Source organism: Diachasmimorpha longicaudata, chromosome 16, assembly GCF_034640455.1.
Source record: "Diachasmimorpha longicaudata isolate KC_UGA_2023 chromosome 16, iyDiaLong2, whole genome shotgun sequence".
In the NCBI taxonomy this organism is placed as follows: Eukaryota; Metazoa; Arthropoda; class Insecta; order Hymenoptera; family Braconidae; genus Diachasmimorpha; species Diachasmimorpha longicaudata.
This window is the reverse complement of record NC_087240.1, coordinates 4,489,777-4,512,883: the sequence shown is the minus strand read 5'-3', so window position 1 is coordinate 4,512,883 and position 23,107 is coordinate 4,489,777. Positions and strand designations below refer to the sequence as shown.

The window sequence follows — 23,107 nt, the reverse complement described above, 5'->3', positions numbered from 1 at the left end:
TTTTTTTATCCCCGAGTACCGTTGACCCCAACTCGACCCCTCATGCATTACGCTTGTACAGACGATATCCGCAAGATCTTCTCAACACAACTGTACGTCTTCTGTGTACTATAATATTCCCCTATCTTCTTCCTTTTGTATCACTTACTATCGCACCTCATGAATTTATTCCCAATGCGGTCACACCCCTCTTCTCGACTCATGAAATTCAACACTTATGATGTACGACTAGTATTACAAGTATCTGTCAATAAATGCTATTGACATTCAGCGATTTTTCAATGTTTTATTTATCGCCTGTTTATCCCATTATTTCGATGAAACCCATCACAAATCTCTTACGTTTCGTTGAAACAAAACAAAAATCAGCTGTTCGATTAATTTTTAGACTCGTGTAGTAATCAGTGGTTTATTTATATTTCTCTAAAATATATTTTCAAAATAATTTTTGGACCGAGAAATTTCATGATGATGGATCTGTGGAGAAAAGACATTTGTCATTGGATCTTACCTTCTGGGTGACGTGTACATTATTGACGATCGATGATACTTCCTTATTATTTTTCCTGATGCAACAAAATATGTGCATAAAATATGCAGCCGAGGGACATTATTGGAGTCATAATTCAAGGAGATGTTGGACAAGTAACAGAAATGCTTTCACTGAGAGATTATACAAACGAAGATCGTAGATCTTTTTTAGCTTCTTGGATACCGTCTCTGGGTTTATTTCATCATAATACAAAATGTATTATTTCATAATTCATCGAAATTGCGTTTTATAAATTTAAAACTTCACTAGACATGGGGATTGATTGCTTGTTGCCAGGATTTATTTCGAACTAATCGCTACATTTTTCAAATATTCCAATCGATGAATTGATTTCATTACATTCAAAATTATATTTTCTTCGCTGTAAAGTTTTTCAACAGCTTTCATTGGATGTTTTCAAGTACTCCTTCTTGATAAAATCTGCAGCTCGTTCTCCCATCATTGTAACCGACGCATGAGGATTACCGGAAACGACCTGATAATTAAAATAATCCATAAATATAGTATAGAATTATTAGGATTTTTTTTAAGAAAAATCGTACTGATTAATCCAATTTTACCGACGCGATTTCGCAAACGCAAATTAACCTCGAATTCTGTTCTCTGTACGATTTGAGCAAGAGATTCTGTCAAGAAATTTAAGTCCTGAACAAATAACCAAAGTTTACCAGCGGTTGAGCCGACGCATCAGCAACTCGAAGCCCTTGAATTCCATGTACACGAAGATGTGAATCAACAACAGCCAAAGGATCTGAAGCCGGTCCCATCTTACATGTACCCGTTTGATGATTCTCCGTCCTTGTATTTACATGTACAGCACATTTGAAGTATTCATCTGTCAAGTACTTATACTGACGGCACTGTGATACAGGTGCATTGATAGGCTTCAATCCCACTGACTTCATTGCCTTGGAATTGGCCATTTTGAGGAGTACGTGAAGACCAGCTACCAATACATCAACGTCTCTCGGCTCAGCGAGATCATTACTCCAGATTATTGGATGGTCTAGAGCGTTTGTTGAGGCTAGAGTAATTGCTCCTACGGACCAATAATTTCACATCTAATATTCGTACAATTTACTCAACTATAGCCAAAGTTAATATTACTGTCAGACATATCTTGAATATTAATATCACTGGTACTTGAAAATTATGATTAGCTGATGGTCAAAGTGAATCAATTATCGTATTGTTTGATCTCACCTCGACTCTTCGGATGTAGATTGACAGCGGTAAATCTGACAGTCCTCTGATTACCATCGGATGCCAAATCAACATCACCATTAATTCTACATGACGCTTGATAACCCGAGAAAAAAATTTGTATATCAGGATAATCTGAAGTCGTATACGGAGATGGTAAAATTCCCGTAACTTGAGCTAATCCAGATGAGGACAGTGGACCGGTCTGATTGTACAAATAAACAGCGAGATTATCCGGTGTATAACTGACACTTTTATCCTCTGGTAGTGTAAAATCAATGCTATATGACACATGATTGTGAAGATTCTTTCCAACACCGGGCAAGTCAAGCACTACAGGAATACCAAGTGCCTTCAGCTGCTCCTTTGGGCCAATACCTGAGAGAAGAAGTAGTTGAGGAGAACCGACAGTTCCTCCGGAGACTATAACTTCACGTTTGACCAATAATCTCCGACGCTTTCCATCCTACGAATGATTTTTTTATCAGAAAGATATTTTATGATCTGAATGGTTGGGTGTTCCGATGTTTTTTCGATTTTATGACTTACCTTGACATATTCTACACCAATCACTCGATTTTTCAATGTTCTTAATTTTGTAACAGTGGCATCGACTATGATGTCCAAATTTTTACGATCTCTCGCTGGTCGAAGGAAAGCAGCTGCTGCACTTTGTCTCACTCCATTCTTGCTCATTGTTTGGGCGATGTTGAAGCCCACATTTTTTACACCAACCAGATCCTCAATGGTTCCATAACCCGTTTGCTTAGCTGCTTGGTAGATGGTTTGGGCAAATGCTGGTTGGAATGGAAATCTGAGAAAATATTTAATGAATCACTCCATCAATTATTCATACGTCAATTATCTTAAATATTTACCGTTGAACAGTCATTGGTCCACCAATTCCATGCAATTGAGTTCCCACTCTATCAGTTTCCGTATTATTTTCGGATTTCATGAAGAACGGTAGTACCTGAAAAAAACAAACAACTTTAATTACCTCAATCTATGTTCTCACAATAAAAATAACAACAGGAAGAAACTCACATCGTCAAATCCCCAGCCCTCATTACCCATATCAACCCAATTCTCATAATCCCTGGGATTACCCCGATGATAAGCCATTCCATGATGCACCGTAGTACCACCGAGATTACGTCCACGGGGCCAATAACACGAGCCATTGTTCACCAAACAAGCATGAGACTCATTAGACGTTTTATATTTCCAATCAATATCGCTTCCTGGAGAAGTTTCGATTGAGTTTGTGAGATGTACCAATTGACAATAGATCATTGAATTTAATTATTACCTATGTAAATTCCAAAGTTGGATGGAATTTCAGCTGCATTGGGCTCATCAGGGCCAGCTTCGAGAAGTAATACCTTCCAATCGGGTACTTCACTTAGTCTTGCTGCAACCGCACTACCAGCAGCACCACCTGTCATTTGTCATAATAAAATTAATTCAGAATTATTGAATTCAATATCTGATTGTTCAATCACAATGTGAATAGGTTTATTACTTCCAACAACGATAAAATCGTAAATTGGTTTTGAAATTTTTTTTGGTGTTACACGACCACATGGATCACCAATTGGTTCACTTCTACTGATCATGTCATTCATTGTATTGAGAATAAAAGCGAATGAGGCTATTGTCGTTGGGCAGACTGTTTCCATGGGTATTCCACCGGAGAACATGTTTGGACAAACTCCTTGAGTTGCCTATTAACATCAGAAGAAAATAATAATCATTTATCACTATTTCGTTGGGGAAAAATCAGGATTATGAAGGAAGCACAGGACATTTTACTTCGTAATCAATACTGTAATTGACGAAAGTTTTAACATTGACAGAACTCGTTAATATGTAATTAATGGATGATACGGTGAGAAAGTACGAACCATGGTATCGACAACTAGTGAATTCTACCTATGAACAAACAGACAACTGATGGCTTCTGTCCAAAAGTTTTCCAATTTATATATCCTGCGAGGAATAAACGAATTAGATTGACGTCACTCCAGGGGGTATTCCTCATTCATCAAGAAAAAATGGATATGAATTGTGGAGACGTGACAATGAATAGATTAGCAGTAATTGTTTCTCAAAAACTAATTATCGATAACGTATTTTTCGAATCGTGAATGGAAACTAGATCGTTACTTCGCCCTGATACAAATTAAAATCACAATAATTCAATAATTATCCGTAAACATTCATTTCCAGGGGAAGTAATTTGAAAATTGGTGGAATTTTTGTGAATTATTCTCTGTGCGAAGGTTTTTGAATTGTATGTTGTGAGGAAAATGGACATCGATCATGAGGTGTGATTGGGTTGGTGACAAGAATGACACTAGTTTATGTGATTTATGTTACTGTTTTTATTGTGGCTATTTTAGTAACACTGGTTGTTAATAATTATCAGGTAAAAACAAGGTATAACCACTCAGTTGTAGATAAGTTACGAGGAAAAAATATTTCTCAGTAGTTGACCCTTCCAAGGACCTCCCTGAGAACCTGTGCAGACATATCTGAGTAGAAATTATAGAATTCACTTACTTCAAGATGGCTCGCTCTCTCCATTTTGAATTGTTAACACTGACAACTGAAAATTTCTCATTCCTATATACATACCCCCCCCCCCCCCCCACTTGAAACAGAACGATTCCATAACTTTTTGAGGGCGCATGAAACAGTAAAAAAGGTCAAATGAAAATAGTGCGGGTGAGGAGAAACTCGATGCTAGTGGAATTCAGACCCATATAGCTTCTTTTTTCGCACTTCGATCATAAAGTTTGTTTTATGGCACTAGGCACAATAAACTACGATTCTAAGCCTGCTTGGTTCTGTTAGATGCCGGTTTTCGGATCCATTAAATATAGCAGCTTTCACAGCATTAAAAATATGATCAGAATACTAGAAATAATATCATAATTGGGTTAAAAGTAACACTGAACATGTGGTATCAACGTTGAATTGAAATTTTATTTTACACAATTTTGATTCACATTAGTATGTCTATTGCAATTATTCTATGAACAATAAATATGAATAATATACCGAAACATATCTCCTTTATAATAATTTGAAGACTCTAATCTTTGGTATATTAGCACATGCTGTCTGTTGAATTGATTTCCTAAATTTCTCATCTATTCTCAATGGCTACAGTTAATTTTTAATTTATTATTTAATGACTTGATGTTTCACCACTTGTGTTTCCAAAAAAATGGCTTAGACCAAACTAAATGATCGTGCAACCATTCCTGTTGAATGAATGTTGCAGCTCTGCTACCAATCATCATTGCGGGTGCTGCTGTATTTCCCGATGTGACCTAGATAAATATGAATATATACAGAAAAATGTTAGAACAGACTGGAGTCATCGATTGATTAGAAAATTATTGTACAGTTTACTTACGGTTGGCATGATTGATGTATCAGCAACTCTCAATCCCCTGACTCCCCTCACTCTGAGTTGTGAATCAACAACAGCCATGGGATCATTAGCTGGACCCATTTTGCATGAGCCAGCTTGATGATTCTCTGGACCAGTGTCCTGTCTAATTGAACAATTCCAGTACGATAGACTTGGATATTGAAATCTCTGACAAGCCGGTATTCCCGGAAACATCAGAGAGATATTGTATTTTGATAGAGCAGTTGAATTCATCAAAGATATGGCCATTTCAATACCCTCTAATAAAACAGCAGCATCCTGCGGGTCTTGGAAATAATTTGCTTGAATCAATGGCTTTGCCTGGGGATCATTGCTTGCCAATCGTATTGTTCCTGCAATGGAGATTACAACATTTATAACATTATTCATCAATAGATAATAATTATTTCATCATTAATCGAAGATAAAATGAAGATAAATATTAATAATAAATACCTCGACTCTTTGGATGCAAATTAGTCGGTGAAATGCTGATACTTCTCCTAGAATTATCCATCAGTGCACCCACCTGGCCACTAGTAGCACAAGCTGCTTGATATCCACCAAAGTAAAACTGCAAATCAGGATGATCCTTTGTACTAAAGCTCGAGGCCATTTTCCCTGTTACTTGTGACAAGCCAGTAGATGACATCGGTCCAGTCTGATAAGCCACGTACTCTAAAGCTGCTGCCCAGTTCAGATCAAATTCATTGGGTTCATTGATTGAATAAGCCAATGTGTAAGACACATGATTTTGCAAATTTTCACCAACACCCGGGAGATCCAGGACAACTGGTACATTAACAGCATTGAGATGCTTAGCAGGACCTATTCCCGATTGTAGTAATAATTGTGGTGAATTAACTGCACCACCTGAGACAATAATCTCCCGTGAGGCTCGGGCTATACGGACTTCACCATCCTGCATATACTCTACACCAACAGCCTTGAGATCCTCGAAGATGATTCTCCTGGCTGTTGCATTCAGGGCTATGTGGAGGTTGGGTCGATGTCTCACAGGCGTCAGAAATGCTCTTGCACTACTGAATCTAACTCCATTACGACTTGTTGTTTGGGCTATGGTGAAGCCAGTTAACTGGTCTCCATTGAGATCATTACTGATGCCATAGCCTCGCTCCTGTGCACCAGACAGGATGTTGGTGGATATTGGAGGTCGCCAGGGGAATCTTTCCACATTCAGGGGACCTCCAACACTGTGATATCTCTTGTTCAACATTTTTATATCCGCGTTACTTTCCATGTTCAGATAATGGGGTAGAACCTGAAAATTTTCATCTGTGAAGCTATTGATTTTATATCGAGGGGAATTAAATTGAATCGTATGGATTTACGTCTTTCCAGCTCCAGCCTACGTTGCCCAATGCCTCCCAGTCATTGTAGTCCTTGGGATTACCTCTGATGTACATCATTCCATTGTGAACAGATGTACCTCCTAGATTCTTACCCCTTGGCCAACTGCATGAACCATTTGATGAGAGACAAGCATTTGTTTCATTAATCGTTCTGTACTGCCAGTCAATTTCTGAACCTAAAATGGGATAAGGAAATTTGTAATTGTTCCAACCATATTTAGAAAGTTTTGGGACTATGGAAACTTGCCTAGAAACATTGCCACCATACTTGGTACATCAGCACCAGGTGGCTCATCCGGTCCAGCCTCTAGAAGTAAAACTTTCCACTCTGGTACGTCACTCAATCTTGCAGCTACCACTGCACCTGCCGAACCTCCTGCAAGTTTCAAGAGTTGATTGGATATTCTAGATGGGTTCAATGATTTTTGGGTAAAATAACGGTGTAATATTTGTCATATCTGACCACATCGTTTGGTCTTATCCGCTTGAAGATGGTTTTGTTTAGGGTGACATGTGAATCTTAAAGAGGATCGTCTACTAAAAAATTGGGGAAATATTTTTGGTGAGCTACTTGGCACAAGGACACATCACATATAGGATGATTTTTTATTTATGATACGGTAAAAAAATTATTTATGTTGTACTTTTTATCGAATCTTATTAGAAAAATGGAATAAATGAAGAGAACATTTTTGTTTGTAACAATTTTCGGAGGGCAGTCGTTATTGCTCAGGATTTTTGTCAGTTGAGGGTGATCATGATGAAGATTAACAGAGTTGTGGTTACGAAAAATTCGTTAATTAATCTGATCACTCAAAATTGTAAAGCATATCATGGATTTCAGCGATGAAGGAAGCCTGAGATGTATTGTATTTCAGTAGAAAGCCCAGGCCTCACTAATCACTGCATCGTTTGTCAAGCTAATTACACAGGGTACGGAATACCAGCGAATACCTGGGTAATGAACCGTCATTAGGTGATTTCATTGACCCGTCCAATTTACAGTTTATATTCATTTTCGTCAGCTTAGTTTTTTTTTTAAACTGGTGGGGACAATGAATTAGCGAGATAATTGAAATTTTGCGGTACTTTCTTCTCACTTCTCAATGACATCGTAAGTCATTGACAAATTGAAAGGAGGAAAAGGCGAAATGATCACGAAAAAATGACAGTCTGGAATAAAGTTGACAATATTTTTATTATTTTGGGTGGCAATGTCATGTGTGTGAGGGTTTTCATGCTCGATTGAACGCGTAATCTCATTCCCCCTGGGGTGAATATAAAACACATCATGATTTATTGACTTGATGACTATTACCCGATCATTATCATTGCTAATGCATTCAACACTGCAGGGGAAAGTATTCAAATCCTATCGGTTAATGAGGAAAGAAAAATTACAAAAAAATTGGGGATCATTGTACGCTTGATTGTGTAAATCCAATTACCTCAGACCAAATTTTCACCAAATGAAGGACACGTAAGCAACGACGAAGAGCACACAATTTTCTTCATTATCCCTCGACTTTCTCAACGAATGTATACCACCCCCTTCTTCGCATTAGCGATTCAGATAAAGTTGCCCAACAGTTTGTGGACTCAGTTGATGGACTATATATTCTCCCCTGACTGAACAAAATTTGTCAAACTACCAACTCATCTCTGGGCAAGGCGAAAGGATAAAATGAACTTGAGAATGAAACATAAACTTTTTGGTAAAGTCGGAGGACAACGTACACCTTTCATTCATTTTTTTGATATTTTTTTTTTTTCGTGGTGATCAATTCAATCAATTGAATTTTATGAATTTTTTCATGAATTCGTAGAATTTTGCGTCGAACAGGGCGATAAAGTAGACTTATTGGACACTGTGACATAAAATAGTATAGACCACTCGGGTATAAATTTCGTTTTCAACGAATGTGTGTACAGACCTCGCCTTCCGCTTACCCTGTAAACTTCACACTCGTTGAATACAAAGTTGGTGCCCTAGTTTTCTAATGTATTACAATGAGTTTGACTTATTGACTGCATTTGAAATTCGCTTTCTCATGTAGATGTGAAAGAAATCACTGCAAAAATTAATAATAAAATTCCCATTAAACTTGAGTCAATGAGAGCAAACAAAATTTAATCATAAAACTCTCCAGACAATATCGCAATATTCGGGGGGGGGGGAGGCAGGAGGAGTCGTAAAATTCGTTGAGTTGACAGTTTATTCTTTATACGATTTAGAAGCGAAAATCAGTTTCCGCGATTGCTGACAGACTTCCGGTGTAGAAATTTGTCCGGGGATTTGAGCTATAATTCGGGTAAGACGCTCAGACCGAGAGATCAATCTCTGCGCCGATTGACCCCAGTAGATGTTGCGCGCTGTCACTTCACAGTATCTGACAGGCCAATGCTGAGACTGCAGTACCTCAGATTGACCTGTGACGCAACGCGCAGAAGATGTTCAGATATAAAAATATGAAAATTTTGAGTGTTAAAGACGAGGTGAGTTCTATATATCAGATCAGTAAATGATTTTGAACGGATTAAATTTCTCCTCGGGTTCATGTCTGACTATTTTTATTATCCACTTAAAATACTGTCATAACATCGTAACCTACAAGTCACGGAGAAAATAGTCGTGAGGGCCAACGACCAGAAGGACTCGAGGACTTATCTTTCATAACCCAGTTGTTAATGTGTCGTTAAAAAAACTCCGACAAATAATAAAACATTATTTAATTATCGTTCACGATGACGTTAGACGAGACTTTACCGACAAATGCGGATAAATAAATTTGATAGGGAATTAAGGAGATATGTGAGACCGAAATTAATTAAATAAAAATTGTGTCGATGTCAATTGATGACAGCACTGTGACATAAAAAAATGGAAAACAGTAAAAATAGGGAAATTTGAATGAAAAAAAAACCGAACGCAGCTGGATGTAAATTCCTAATTTATTAGCAACAATAACTCAATGCATTTGTTTGAAAAAAAAAAAATCAATGGTCTCATTGTTTTATTTTGAAACAATAAATCATTCATTTCATTCAAATGGACAATTCCTCGTGCGAGAATTCATTGAAATGTGTCGTAAAAAATAATAAAAAAAAATTTCACGACTCGTGAATCACTAGCGTGTGGGTTTACACTATTCATTCACTATCTCCATAATTTCCGTATCAATGGTGACTTCGAATATGCAATTCTAAAGACAATAATCCAACAAATGCCAAAAAGCCGATACACAAATATCCGTCCCCCGATTACATTGCGAGCCAACAAACAACGGAAATTTCCAAAACAACTAAGAATGGAAATTGAATTAATGATGCAATAATGACGTAAATACGAGAGGAAGGATCTATCCAATAGTTTGTATTAATTTCCCATTTAAACCCATCGAATTGCATTTCACATTCAATGGTTCAATGGAAACTGGCAATTACAATCGATATAATACGCGCGATTAATACAAAAGAGGTACGAGGGAGAGGAAAGAGGGGGGTGGAAAAAAAAATACGATATATTTGCTCGATGCAAACGCCACTGAAGTGAAATCCATTTGGTCAACGTGTAAAGTTTCATTTACGTTGTTACGCATTCGCCAATGTAATTCTCGAATTTTATACTTGATTAATTTTTTTTGATCAATACTTGCCAATGAAAGGTGATTTTTCAATTCAACTTGTTCATCCTTTCGGGTAAAATTGAGTAAAAATGAATCCAATTGATGATTCCCCATTTGTGGGGTTTCATTTTACAATTTCTGGGGAGAATGAGATATTGAATGATGGATTTAATCGAAATATCCGATTCTATTGGCTCCATATTTCGGAGAGAAAAATTTGAATGGGAATTTTCAATTGTTTTTTTTTCGCTGGGATTTTTTACTTCAGTGGAAGTTTTATAAAATGAATAACCACTGCCCTCGGTGCAGTAGTCACAGCACTGTCACGGTTACATGGCCAGACAATTCTTCCGGGTCCATTCGGAAGCTTAGAATTGACAGGAATAATAGTAACATTAAAAAAAAAAACACACCGATTATGGGAAAACTAATGGTCACATGGACAGACTCAAATCTCTGTTTCTTTTTGATTATATAATCCCACCATTATTTATTTATCTACTGATATTGTATAATTATTGCTATTCTTACCTCCGACAACAATGAAATCATAATAATAATCCGCTGGATCAATAGGAATAACTCGTTGACAAAGTTGTGAAACATCAGAATTTGTTCTGATAAATGTGTCTAGTAGAGTCATAAAAACGAGAAATTGTGAGCCCGGACAACTCTGGGCTAAACTCGGCCCAACAAAGGGCGCATTACACTGCGGTGCGACTGTCAGGTTGTACGACATTCTGCAAAAAAAAAAAAAAGTTTAAAGACACTTGTAAATTGAGGTAACGGTTGATCTCGAAGAGTCGGAACGGAGATAAATATTATTAAAAAATTACGTATCTGTTCCGTAATCTGTCAGTCAAAACTCATTTTATTCAGTGAGAAAGTGCGTAACTGTCCCGTTATTTTTACCGAATATTGTTTTTTGATTGGCAGATTATGGAGCCGATAGGTAATTTTTAAATAATTTTTTTCGCCATGTGGGAATCGAATTCTGTCCTTCGTCATGTCGATCACGACTTTCCCCTTTCTCAATCGTGGACATAATTCCGCATAAGTTCTTTTCGTTCTCACGTGGTATGTAGAAAACATGTAGCTCATGGTCTATTGCATTCGTTTAGATGTTTAGTGAGTCACGATGGAGGGGATCCCGTACCTTTGTTTTTCCCACAGCTGCGAGGGAATAGCAATTTTCTATTCCCGTTCTATTAGCGTTCGACACCGGTACAGCGAATCGTTTTTTTTTTTCGATTCGATAGTCGCATTTTTTTGTCAATTATTAGCGATCATAAATGAATGAGCTAACGAAAAGAAATATTTAAAAAAATTGTTGTATATTCTCCGTGATTACGAGAGAGGAAGGATTTTTTATTGTTAATTATTGCTGAATATGCTTTAAATATTTCACGATTCATCGGATGAAAAAAAAATATGATTGACAAAATTATTCTCAAATGATTGGCAAACACTCGGATATTTTAATTATCGTAAATAATATATTCCTCGTGAGTAAATATGGGACATATATTTACATTGGAAAATTCTTCCCTCAGTGCATAATTATATAATTACTCCCACCGTATAATTAGCAGTTATTTTTATAGTTATGGGGTTATTACCGCAATTACGGAGTCATTATTCTCAGTGTATGATTTTTTGCAGAGTTAAAAAAAAAAATACCGTGTCTACTTTCAGAAAAATGGTTGAACGATCGCGAAGAAATTTAATCATTCAAAAAATTCAATGACCTCTATAACAACAATAATCTAATAAAAAATTGAATGGCTATACTAAAGTATTCAAATGTGAGGTCTGCGTAAATGAGCAATAGTTTATTGTTAATTATCACTCGGTCATACGGTAGTTAAAAAATGTGACTTTCTCAATATTCGTTTATAATATGATGAAAAACTAACGGAGCATGTGTCACGAAACAACTCACAGAGAACAGAATAGCGTGATCCATCAGAAGTAGAGCAACCGAGAGGGTTTAAAAATAAGTGAGAAATAAATCCAAAAAATTTCTGATTTATCCCCTTTCATCACTATAAAAATTACGTTCTCGTATTTCATTAAAAAAAAATATATCATGTTGTATTTTCACTAACATTTACATCTCACTACAACGAAAATATTGATTGACATGGAAAAAAGCGTTGAAGTTAATGTCCATTTTTCAAAAATATTCCCAATTATTATTTCCATAAATGACAAAAAAAAAATTCATCTCACGATAAAATTTTATTTAATCACTGAATAAACCCAATACTTTGCATAATACTTCCATTCAAATAGTGATCAATAACCAGATCGTGAGTACAATATTCCGTCTATTCCCTTCAGATCTTTTGTCACGATTAACACGCCATGTGTCACGAAATAGCCGGGTGCGGAGAAGTGAATAACGTTCACCATCAAAACTAGAGCAACCAAGAGGGTATAAACACAAGTGAGAGATAAACCCAAATGGGCCAATGCACTGTACCCGTCACACCCAATACCAGAATTCATTGGCACACAGAAATTTCAATCGAATCAAACGGAGTTACGCATTGCAACTCTCTTTGCTTCCGATGGAGCGTTTCACGACGATTCAATTTGTCTCGATAAAAGATTAAATTCGTCCATCAGTGTCCGGTTATATTTCGAGAGGACAGGTGGCTCGGATAATGGTTCAATGAATTTTATTTGAAAGATATTTGGCAATTGGTTGGGGCATAGGAGGAGGGAGGAGGATGGAGTGGATCATTTGGTGAATCACTCGACGTATCATTGATAATTAATTTGTTAATGGGAAAATTTTATTCCCGATGTATTCAATTGCACTCACTTTTGTTCACTTCGCACGTCGATTGACAACACTGAAGGACCTCTCACTCCGCGACAACATTTTATAATTCATCTCCCACTCTTGAAGCACTTGATATTATCAAGCGTTTAAATCCGATAACTCGAAATTAATTAAGAGGACAGGTTAATCGATTAGAATTTAGGACAAATAATTTTCTGATTATTTTGGGAGATATTGGATGCGTGGACACATGAAAATATGATGATATCACTTTGATTCTGTTGAAGTGGAGGATGATAGGACGTTACATAATAAAATTAATATGGAATTTAATTAAATTCAGATGAGGTAAATGTGTCATATATTATGTGTTGGTATCTGCGTAGAAAAAATAATTCATCTGCTGGAAATAATTTGCTTATGCGGAAATTTCCGAAAATGACTTGCTCTATCAGGTACGATAATTAGCAAATTGTGAATTTTTAATGACGAAATTATGTGAACTCTAGCGGAACTCTCACTTGATGGACAGTCTTGAAAAGTGACCTTGGTTATTGAACAATTGAGTAACTGTTAAATCGACAATCTCAGACAAGTGTCGAGTATGATCAAATACTCGATATTATCAAACATTAAGATCTACTGAGTCGTAATAATTTAAGATAACGGCTTTGTCTTTTATATTTTTGTATACAAACACATTTTAAATGAACTAGAAAGATAATGAACACCTTGACAGGTGACGGTGTGATAACTTCCCTATCGCAGAAATTAAACTTTCAAAAATTTGAAAAACTTCACCTCAATAGCATTAGATTGTCGCCCAAGTGAGTGAATTTTTATAAACAAATCGTCTCTCTAAATTGCATATTTGATTCAAAAATAATCAGAATCACATTTGACTAATTAATCCCTCATTTCAAGCGGATTAATTTCCACTCTCGAAGCTGGTGTACATGGTCCTTCACAATGATCCATGCTCCTCCCCCCTCCCCCCTTTTTTAGTTATTTTATCTCCACTCGAAATTGGAGGAGACCTCGGTTGAAGGATTTTTGAGGTCACTCAATAGTTAGCATAAATAGAATCATAAATATTTTTCTGCAAGAAATTAACGGCCCGCCACCGTGACACTCGGACTTCCGGTATTTTTCATTTGCCAGTCACCGCTGTTCAAACAAAACTGCTCCAACATGTTTAACAAATAAAATTAAAACATCTGAAATGACGGTATGAAATAAAATCCGTGTGCATTGAATTGAAAACGACGTGTGCACACGGAATTCAATGTTTGACCCTATCGCACTTCCGTAAATTTCACTTTTTCGCTGAAAATAGTCCATCGTTTATTTTTCACGTGATTTATCTCGGGGTTTTTTGGTCCGTCGCAGAAACAGAGAGAGAGAGAGAGGGAGAGAGAGAATATCTTAACCGTGAAAAATTATTTTCCCGTTGATTACGGAACTGAAGATGATTGTTTTCACGGACTCATTCAGATCTAATCGTATATTCAATGGGCTTTACCTTGACGTCATTGGATCGTTGGAAGTATCAGCGTTTTTATTATCTGGGTAATGCCCATGACATCTTCATTTGAATATTTTCATTCTAATGAATAAAAAAAAAACGGGAAAACTTCTCCGGTAAAAATACTCCAAAAATATCGCAAATTTGCTGGACAATTCTATTGAATTTTTCTTGTTTTTCTTGTCGAAATTTTTGATGAATCATCTTCGATCGGTATCTTAAGTGTGTCATGACTCATCAGTTTCCCATATTAATCAGAAACTCATTAAATTTCCGACCAAATTCACATTTGCTATCAATTTTTTTGTAATCTATCGTATCTCAAGAACAAATAACTTAACTTAACGACTTGCGTACATGTCAATCGTCTCGTCGCCCTCTTCATAAACCTCGTCAACATCAAATCGCTTACGAATCTTTTCTTTTCTCTCAAACCAATTCACCTCCTGGAGTTGACAACCAGATCAATTGAGCCTCGAAGAACAGCACAACGTCTGCGAAAGAAAAAAACGTAGATAAGATGTCGGAAAATGGTCAACTGTACCTGGATGACTTTTTGATCCTCTTGGGAGTGATGCAAACGATAAATGGCGTGGGGCATTGAGAAGTAGGAATAGCCTGGTGGAGACCCGAGACAACCCATAGTGACCATTACACCGATGGATTTTCAGGAATGAAACAAAGTGCATGTGATCCTGGAGTGTAGCAGCGTGAAATCGTCAGTGAACGACGTCGTTTGAACTTTTCAAATCGAAGGACGATCTGTAAGATTTGTAATGGCCTTGGTCATGGTCTGGTGCTGATACTGAGGGCACTTCCTCGTGCATTTTTCGTTTTTAATGGAAAAAAGCGAGATAACTTCAGTCATTGAAGTAAAATTTGCAAAATGATCGATGAAAAATTGAACAATAGAATTGAACTCGCTGATTCCAATCGTTCGTCGATTTTTTAATAAAAAATATCCTATCGATATTTACAGGTACATTATGAGACGTCGTTTGCTCATTATAACGAATTTATATTTTTACTTCAGCCGATGGAAAATTATGAATTAAAAAAAATCAAATTTCGAAAGAATTTGAAGATATATTTGAAGGCCATTGATGTACCGTAATTTCTATCGATAAGAATTTCTCTCCGACTAGTGTTAAATCCTCGGAATTACTCCGACCTGAAATATTCGTAAACATCTCCCACACAATAACTGAAAATTGAAAACTTCATTCGCCTTCTGAAACGCACTAGAGTGCAAATAATCTCGAAATAATAATCTCATCAAAGACCAGTTCAAAAATATTTCATTCCATAATTCTTCTCTTCGTCTTTCCTCCCCTACGAATATCCGGATCTTCCCACCAGCACTTTAACTTCATATCCACCGAAGTGAATAACTGAGGACAAAAGGATTTCGTGATTGCGAAGGGCTATAAAGGAGTGAGATTATAATTCCATGAAATAAAATAATAAAACCTGGCTGAAGATGAGAAAGAAATTTTGTTTTCTTTATCGACATTGAAGGGAGCTGGAGGAGTCCAGCCAGAGGCACGTTCCAGAAGACGAGTCATCTCCCTCAGGGGATACATGGCAAACGGGATCTAGCTCTCCGGTTGAAACGCCCCAGTGAAGCTCCTCGGATTTCTCCCATCCCTCCTGAGCCCTCCAGTCCTTCCATCTGTATCTCCCCTCTTCTTCATTTCTACTTACTACTGCAATACACCAATACCCATGGGGATCAGGCAGTCGATGATACGGGGACTCCAGTCTGTAGTGAAACTGACCTTGCACATGAACTATGACGTCGTATAAACATTGACCTGATTGAAAAAAAAAAAAAATTGCCACCGATCAACTTTTAATCGCACGAATTCACCATCATTTTCAAGACAATCACCGATAACATCGGTCACTGCACTACCTATTCATACATTAAATGCTTAAGGGCTTAATTAAGCGCAGAATTCCCTATTCGATATAAAACAAAGCGATGTAGTACACACGACCAGAAAATATACAAAAAAAACATGAGAATGAATGGCGAGTCACATCGCTACCTCGACATGCCTTTCTCAAAAGCTCCACCGAGCTTTTGAATCCTGAAAAGATCAAAAGTCTTGCCCTCAGCCACCGGGGGTCAAGCCAAGAGCTTTCTCGTAGTACTCATCAGTTATTTTCCAACATTTTTTTAACTCCACCCACATCCATCTCCCATTCTTCCTTCTGCTTCAGTTTCTTCTTCTGAATTTTTACGGAATAAACCGTAATATCGCGCAGAAAAAGCACAAAATGGAGTACATTTTGCATTTTATTTCGGTGGTGCTTTGCTCCAGAGTTATCAAACATCTCGAATAATTTTTAATGATCCCTTTGTCTCTTTTAATCCATTAAAAAATCATCATTCATGGTATTCCATTTTTTACGATCGATTGACGCTCGATATTCGAACAACTGGATGTCATTACGACACAGTCTTAAAAACATGGATTTTTCAAATTTCCTTAAATGCAAATTATACTTATTGAACTGTCTAATCGGTTAGGTAAAACGACGAAGAAGGTGGAGAAAGTTGCTGAAGTAATTTTTCACTTGGCCACGTCCACCGAAACTCCATTTGATGCCAGATTGCGGGACTTGGGAGGGAACTTGGTCGCGGTTCAGTGAGGAAAATAGCTCTGGGGATATAGCCAAAGGTGCATTGGTTTTTTTTTTTTTTTTCTAAGTTGAGAATGCTAGAATATTGTGAGATGTGCTGATAAAGGTTCTCAGGAGCTTCGATATCCCTGAGGCAAGACGTGCAGATCCCTGAGGAGTTTTACTTTGAGTTTTTGCAATACTTTCACAAGAAAGTATTGGAAATTATAGGATCGGATGTGAGAAGAGAGTGGGAGAACATTTTACATTGTTGATCATCGAATCCATTGTACATGAATCGATCGATGGATCAGAAAATTATTATTCAGATACAGGCTAATTACATATATTATTGATTATTAATACATTAACATGATTGTTAATTACCGGAGTGTATGATAATCCAATAATGATAATTATTTGATCGATAATGGGACAACAATCCACCTGATTTTGCAAACATTTCGGTGTGAATCCAAAGACTGTTGAATATTTAATGTCATTTACATGTGTGTAATGCATAAACAAGGAAAATTCATCAGTTTTGTGTAAATAGAACTGACGTTTATGGCAATACTATTTTTTGTGTAATTTGATGGTGCCCTGGATATCGCGTGCAAATAGTCATTCAGTAGCGAAGTGATAAACAGTGAGAGTTGATTGGCCATTTAGGTTACAAAGGAATAATTTCAAGGAAAAATATACGAAGAGATTTTTTCTTGCTGATGAAACCCCCAGAGTAAAAAAAAAAAATCTAGTGGAGACTTCGTTCCAAATGACTTATCCATCAGATCAATAATCCTGGTACGATAATAACTACCACTTAGACCTGATATTTAATTCTAATGGAAGATCTCATTAATTTATTTTGCAACTGTTACGGAATGAATTTTTCCTGTCACAAAAGAACTCTCCGAAATAATTTTGAGGGAATTCCAAAAATTCCTAAGACTCAGATTTTTCTTCACAGAGAATTTATGAGTTAAAAAAATATTGTTGACGAGTAGAAAAAGTAGAGATAGATTTTTTTTTTTCTGGTGAAATGCATTATTCCCCTGGGTGCAGGTTTTATCACTCAGCTACTAAATTTCACTCTGTGTTGGTACAAGAATATGGAGGATTTGACGTGTGAGAGCCTCATCTATCGTGATGACACAGTACAGACTCATCTCAGAGTAAGAAAAAGTACGACAATGGCCCACAATTGGCTCTTTCTCTCTCACCGTACACTGCGGTTGTTCCCTCGAGCATGTTGAGAGCATTAGGGAGTTTCTTGCTGGTAGTGAAATGGGTGGGAGATTACCACCGATGGTAAAATTAGAGGCAATCATTCTGGGCTCAAGCCGATCTTACCGATTACGATGGGTTTTCTACCAGCTGCAAAATTTCGTGCCATTGGAAGATTACAATGGCCTTATTTCACGATTAAATATTCTGGGAAATAATTCTTTGATAATTCTAACGATGAATAATTGCAGTCTCATTTTCTGAAAATCCATATTTCCCAGAGCTGCGGAAAATTGGCTCAATGTGTTTTTTATTGTGTAAAAATCACCTCGAGATTCCACATTTTAAATAATTCCAATTTTAATTTTTAATAATTGCAATGAAACAAATACAGTGACATTTTAGTTGTTCAAATACGACCCAATAAATCACGTGACACTGTAGACTGTCTAAAAATTCCCCCCTAACCTGAACCGCTTTTACACCGCATAAACTTTCAACGGTGACTGTTCCACGACAACAACGACTTAAATGTCATAAAATTTTTTCCAACAAAAACCCGTCTAGTCGTCGGTAACAAACTGAGCGACCAAATAAACCCCTCGACAAACTTCTCATCACTTCCAGCAGTTCAATCTCCTCAAAAATCATTTACTGAAACATGATATTACCGCCAACCGCCTGATCATATTGACTCTGATATTGACTTCTAACCAGCAGCCCCGCGGATAAATATATCTCCATCAGATTCACTTGGCTGTACTTTCGCTCGATTGCACAGTCTACCCCCCCACCCCTCTGTACAATATTACCGTGAAATTACAGTGGAGATGCGAGTGGAATAGAAGGGACGGAGAAGGACAACGATAGGACGAGACGTTAATACCAAATGCGAAAGGAAACGCTAGAGGGAGATGCCAAGAAGAAGACGAAGGGACGCGTATAAGTGGATTTCAACCGCCTGAAGGCTTTACGAGTGTGTGTGTGTGTGTGTGCATGTGTGTACATGTGTGTACACACTAATGCGGTTGCGCGATAATTTGTGTTATCTTGGCTTAATATGGACGCATTTATGGTAACCGATATTTCACACCGTTGACTTGGACTACTTGTGCGCTTTGCGCAAGGGGTGGGCTTTAGGGGAGGTTAAATTCAGGTATATAGACGATGAGTAGACGCACTGAGGGGGCGTTGATTGCATCGTGTAATGCAATACCCCATGAAATACCATGGACACGTATTTCTGAATGCAAGTGTTACTAAATTCGAGAATTGAGGGAGTAAAATGTCATGAATTCATTAGGGTGACTTCGTGAAATTTTAAAATTACATTTTTTGGGGATGTGACGAGTATTATTCTGACAATCCTTCATTACCCCCTTTGCTCAGATCCTTTTTACCGGGTACTGAAATTGAAGTTCTTAAGTCGACCCTATACTGCTACCAACGATGAGAGAAACGAAGGGAGATGGGATGGAATTGGGTGAACGGATTAAATCAACACAATTCACACTAGTTAAATGGTATATACAATAAAAATTATTTGTTTATATAAGACCGAGCACCATTTGATCTTCATTTTTAAATTGGAGACGAGACTTGAGTTGTTAAATTATTCAATTCTTTGAAATTAATTCAGTGAAATGGGAATGATGATTATAAAACCGGTGATATCTACGGGTTTGGGTATCATCCGTGTCTTGGCCTATTGCGGTGGGCCACTATTGTACTGCAACAAACTATATTACAACCGGAAGTGGCCGTCATGTTGTAGACCCCCACGGTTAGCTCGTAATTCAGTGTCGCGAGGTAGCGGTGCGCACAATACACCCGGCATTATACGTAACGTAACATTATATTACGACCCTGGGTACCAACACAACATCGAGGGATGGTAAATGAGGGTAAAGCAGCCACCGTTGGAGAATTGTACCGCTTCGGAGATTCCCCAGTGTCTTCCACCTAGAAATCCGATGTACCAGGGGCTACTACCATAATAAGTACCTCAACAACAGCCCTTGGACCTGATAATTGAAATTATATTCCAATAATCTCGCAGGAGACAACAACAACTCAACAAAACGTCAACTAACTTCAGGTGCTCTAAAGGGAGAGAAAAGTCGGAGAATTTTGACTGGAAAATTACGAAAAAGGGCACCTCAAAAACCTTCGGTTGATTTTTTTTAGGGCCACATCCATTTGAAGACTACGATAATTTATTATTTCGAAATTTTTCACCCTCGATTGATCAAAAATTCCCCAGCCCTCGGGTAAAATTCCAGGACGATTCCATGAAATTTCCCAAATCCACATTTTCCTCCTGAATTTTGCAAAAGTATTCCAGATATTTCCGGGTCGCATTACATATTGAACACATCACATATTTTGTCGCATTAAAAATTGACTTTTCCACTCACCCCCCTTCCAACATCACGTCCTCAATTTCATCCCTTTCTCATACGATTTATTTTTTAATTAACCGAAAGTACATACCAGAAGAGTACAATTAGTTACTCTCGACTGACGTCACTTCAACTACATCTCTAATCCACATCCCCCTCTACCCCCTCCTCATCGCACCAACCGAAACTTTCCAAGAAAACCCATACATAAGGCAGAACTACTGAAGGGAGACGAAAAGGACCTACACTGTATGGGGTATGACCGAAATTTGAAACAACCCAGAGCTCTCGTAAACGTTCCAATTAACTTTACGCGATGTGGCTTTACGTGGCTTTAGCGTTGTCTCTTCCTCCTCCTCCTCCATTTTGTGGTAGTAAAGTCTCGAGAATACGCAGTCAGGAAGGAACTGGATGAGGATGAGGTGGAGAATGTATACGGGATATGCCCCTGTAAAAACCCTTTTCATGTGATTTTTGTTGGTTGTTCTAGAGTATTTTGTTATTTCTAGAGTATTACCAAATCCACCGCTGAAGTAGAAGATTAAATAATATATTAACGAATATTCGATTAATTGATATGGTACGTCAACTATGATTGGGAAACTTTTAGACATTTTTGTCAAAATTGTCCGTAAATTTCTGGTGCGTTGAAATATTACGGAAATTTGAGAATTTTTTTGCGAGTTATTTGTCTAGTGAAATTCTCTTCTGCGCCCTTTTATCCGGTTTCTTCTATTTTACCTATGGAGCGACAGAGGATACAAGTTCTCTACCTCCAGCGAGTGTAATAACTTTGGTTATAAACTTTGACTCTCACGATGGAGATTGAATCTAAATCCAACTTGTTGCCTCGGATATTCTCTCCTCTCGTGGTTTCGCTGTGTAAGATGGGCAATTGTGAGTATGAGAAGGGTGGGCGGTTGTAGGGGGGGTAAAGGGGAGTGAAAATATATTAGGAAGAGGGTAAAGGGGTGGATGTGAAGCCTGGTGACGTCTCAACTAGTAAAAATAGTTTGGAAAAGTTTTTTTTTTGGGATAAACTCGAGGAAAAATGAAAATTGGAGGAAAAATGCAGTTCAGTTGTGACAACGCTTGTTAGGGGTAGAGTGGGCGTAACAAGCTGGAGGGTAGTTTTGGCAATTTTTGTGAGAGGAAAAACTACGTAGCTTGGGGGTGAAAAATGAAAAATACTGGAGACTATTTTGGCTGGAATTTCAGATTCTCCAGGGGGATGTTGAAGTGGAGGAGAAAATATGATGGAAAACTTTTTATTGCCAATTGATGGACGGTTAAGGGGCTACGGTGGTGAAGTTCAAGTGTTCACGGAGTCTTGGGACTCATTGAACAGTTTGAAGTCAGGTCAAACGGAATAAATGCAGAGGAAAACGGAAATGAGACTGAAAGTTGAAAGAATTTTACTGTGAAATTTTTTATTCAATTCAATTAAATTGAATATAATTTTATTGAATTCATTAAAATTTAAGAGAATTCATTCTCTTTTCAGTGACCTTGATGACCTTCCCAAAATTTTCAGAGAGTGTCCAATGATTTTCGGGCAAGTTATTTTCAAAAAATGGCAAATGAAAATTTAAATGAATTGTTTGCTGGACTGAGAACCCAAATTGTAAGAACATAAAATGTTTTTTCTGCTAGGGGTTTGATAATTATGCATAAAATATGAGGTTAATCGAGTCATCCGTTAATTTACCTTATCAGCAGGTACTGATTCGCCAATTTCCCCCGGTATGCATCATCCCTGGTCCTTAATACAGAGGAGGACAATGAAAGTGCGTTATTAACGTTCATGTACGTCTATTCACAATAGCAGCCCACTGACAGCTTTTCCCCTGTAACTAACCATCCACTTTACCTTGTTATCAGCTCGTCAGGGGATCGCTTGGATAATCCAATTATCACTCCCAAAATATTGCCCCTAGGCATGAATTTATGATTTGAAATTGGTAAAATTATTTTACCAATAATATTATTCATTCGAATTTAATTTCACGAGAATAGTAAAGTAAAATTTTACAAAATTCGTAAAAATAAAAGAATGAATTGGTGATTATCTCTATTGTGACCACAGGGAAATCGATTCACCACTTTCCCAGATATTTGCATTTTAATGAAAAAACTATTTTTCACCGGATATCACCTGAACTATCCGCTGGTTTGAATTGAACGGAGGCTTAAAATTTTCGTTTCGATGCACTCTATCTATCTCGTGAAATGGAATATTCCTGGATATTACTATTTGCGATTGGGGTAAGAATTCCAGTGGTTCTCACTCGAATATTTCAATACAAAAATTCTTCAACATTAAAAAACTGAAGA

At 37.3% G+C, this 23,107-nt stretch overlaps 2 protein-coding genes across 2 annotated transcripts in view; one reads left to right on the top strand and one right to left on the bottom strand.

The window, feature by feature from the left end:
* Positions 1-23,107, top strand: part of LOC135170262 (hemicentin-1-like) — a 145,791-nt gene that overhangs the window by 35,523 nt on the left and 87,161 nt on the right. The gene's annotated exons all lie outside the window — the stretch shown is intronic.
* LOC135170220 (uncharacterized) lies at positions 812-12,726 on the bottom strand. The gene is made up of 15 exons (XM_064135820.1): positions 12,686-12,726; positions 10,732-10,940; positions 6,822-6,950; positions 6,554-6,750; positions 5,658-6,483; positions 5,184-5,554; positions 4,972-5,097; positions 3,282-3,483; positions 3,069-3,197; positions 2,804-3,000; positions 2,635-2,729; positions 2,306-2,570; positions 1,757-2,222; positions 1,222-1,592; positions 812-1,028 (listed from the first exon to the last, which is right to left on the bottom strand). Exons 1-15 carry the CDS (start codon positions 12,709-12,711, stop codon positions 927-929), a joined length of 3,711 nt encoding a protein of 1,236 aa, XP_063991890.1. The 5' UTR covers positions 12,712-12,726; the 3' UTR covers positions 812-926.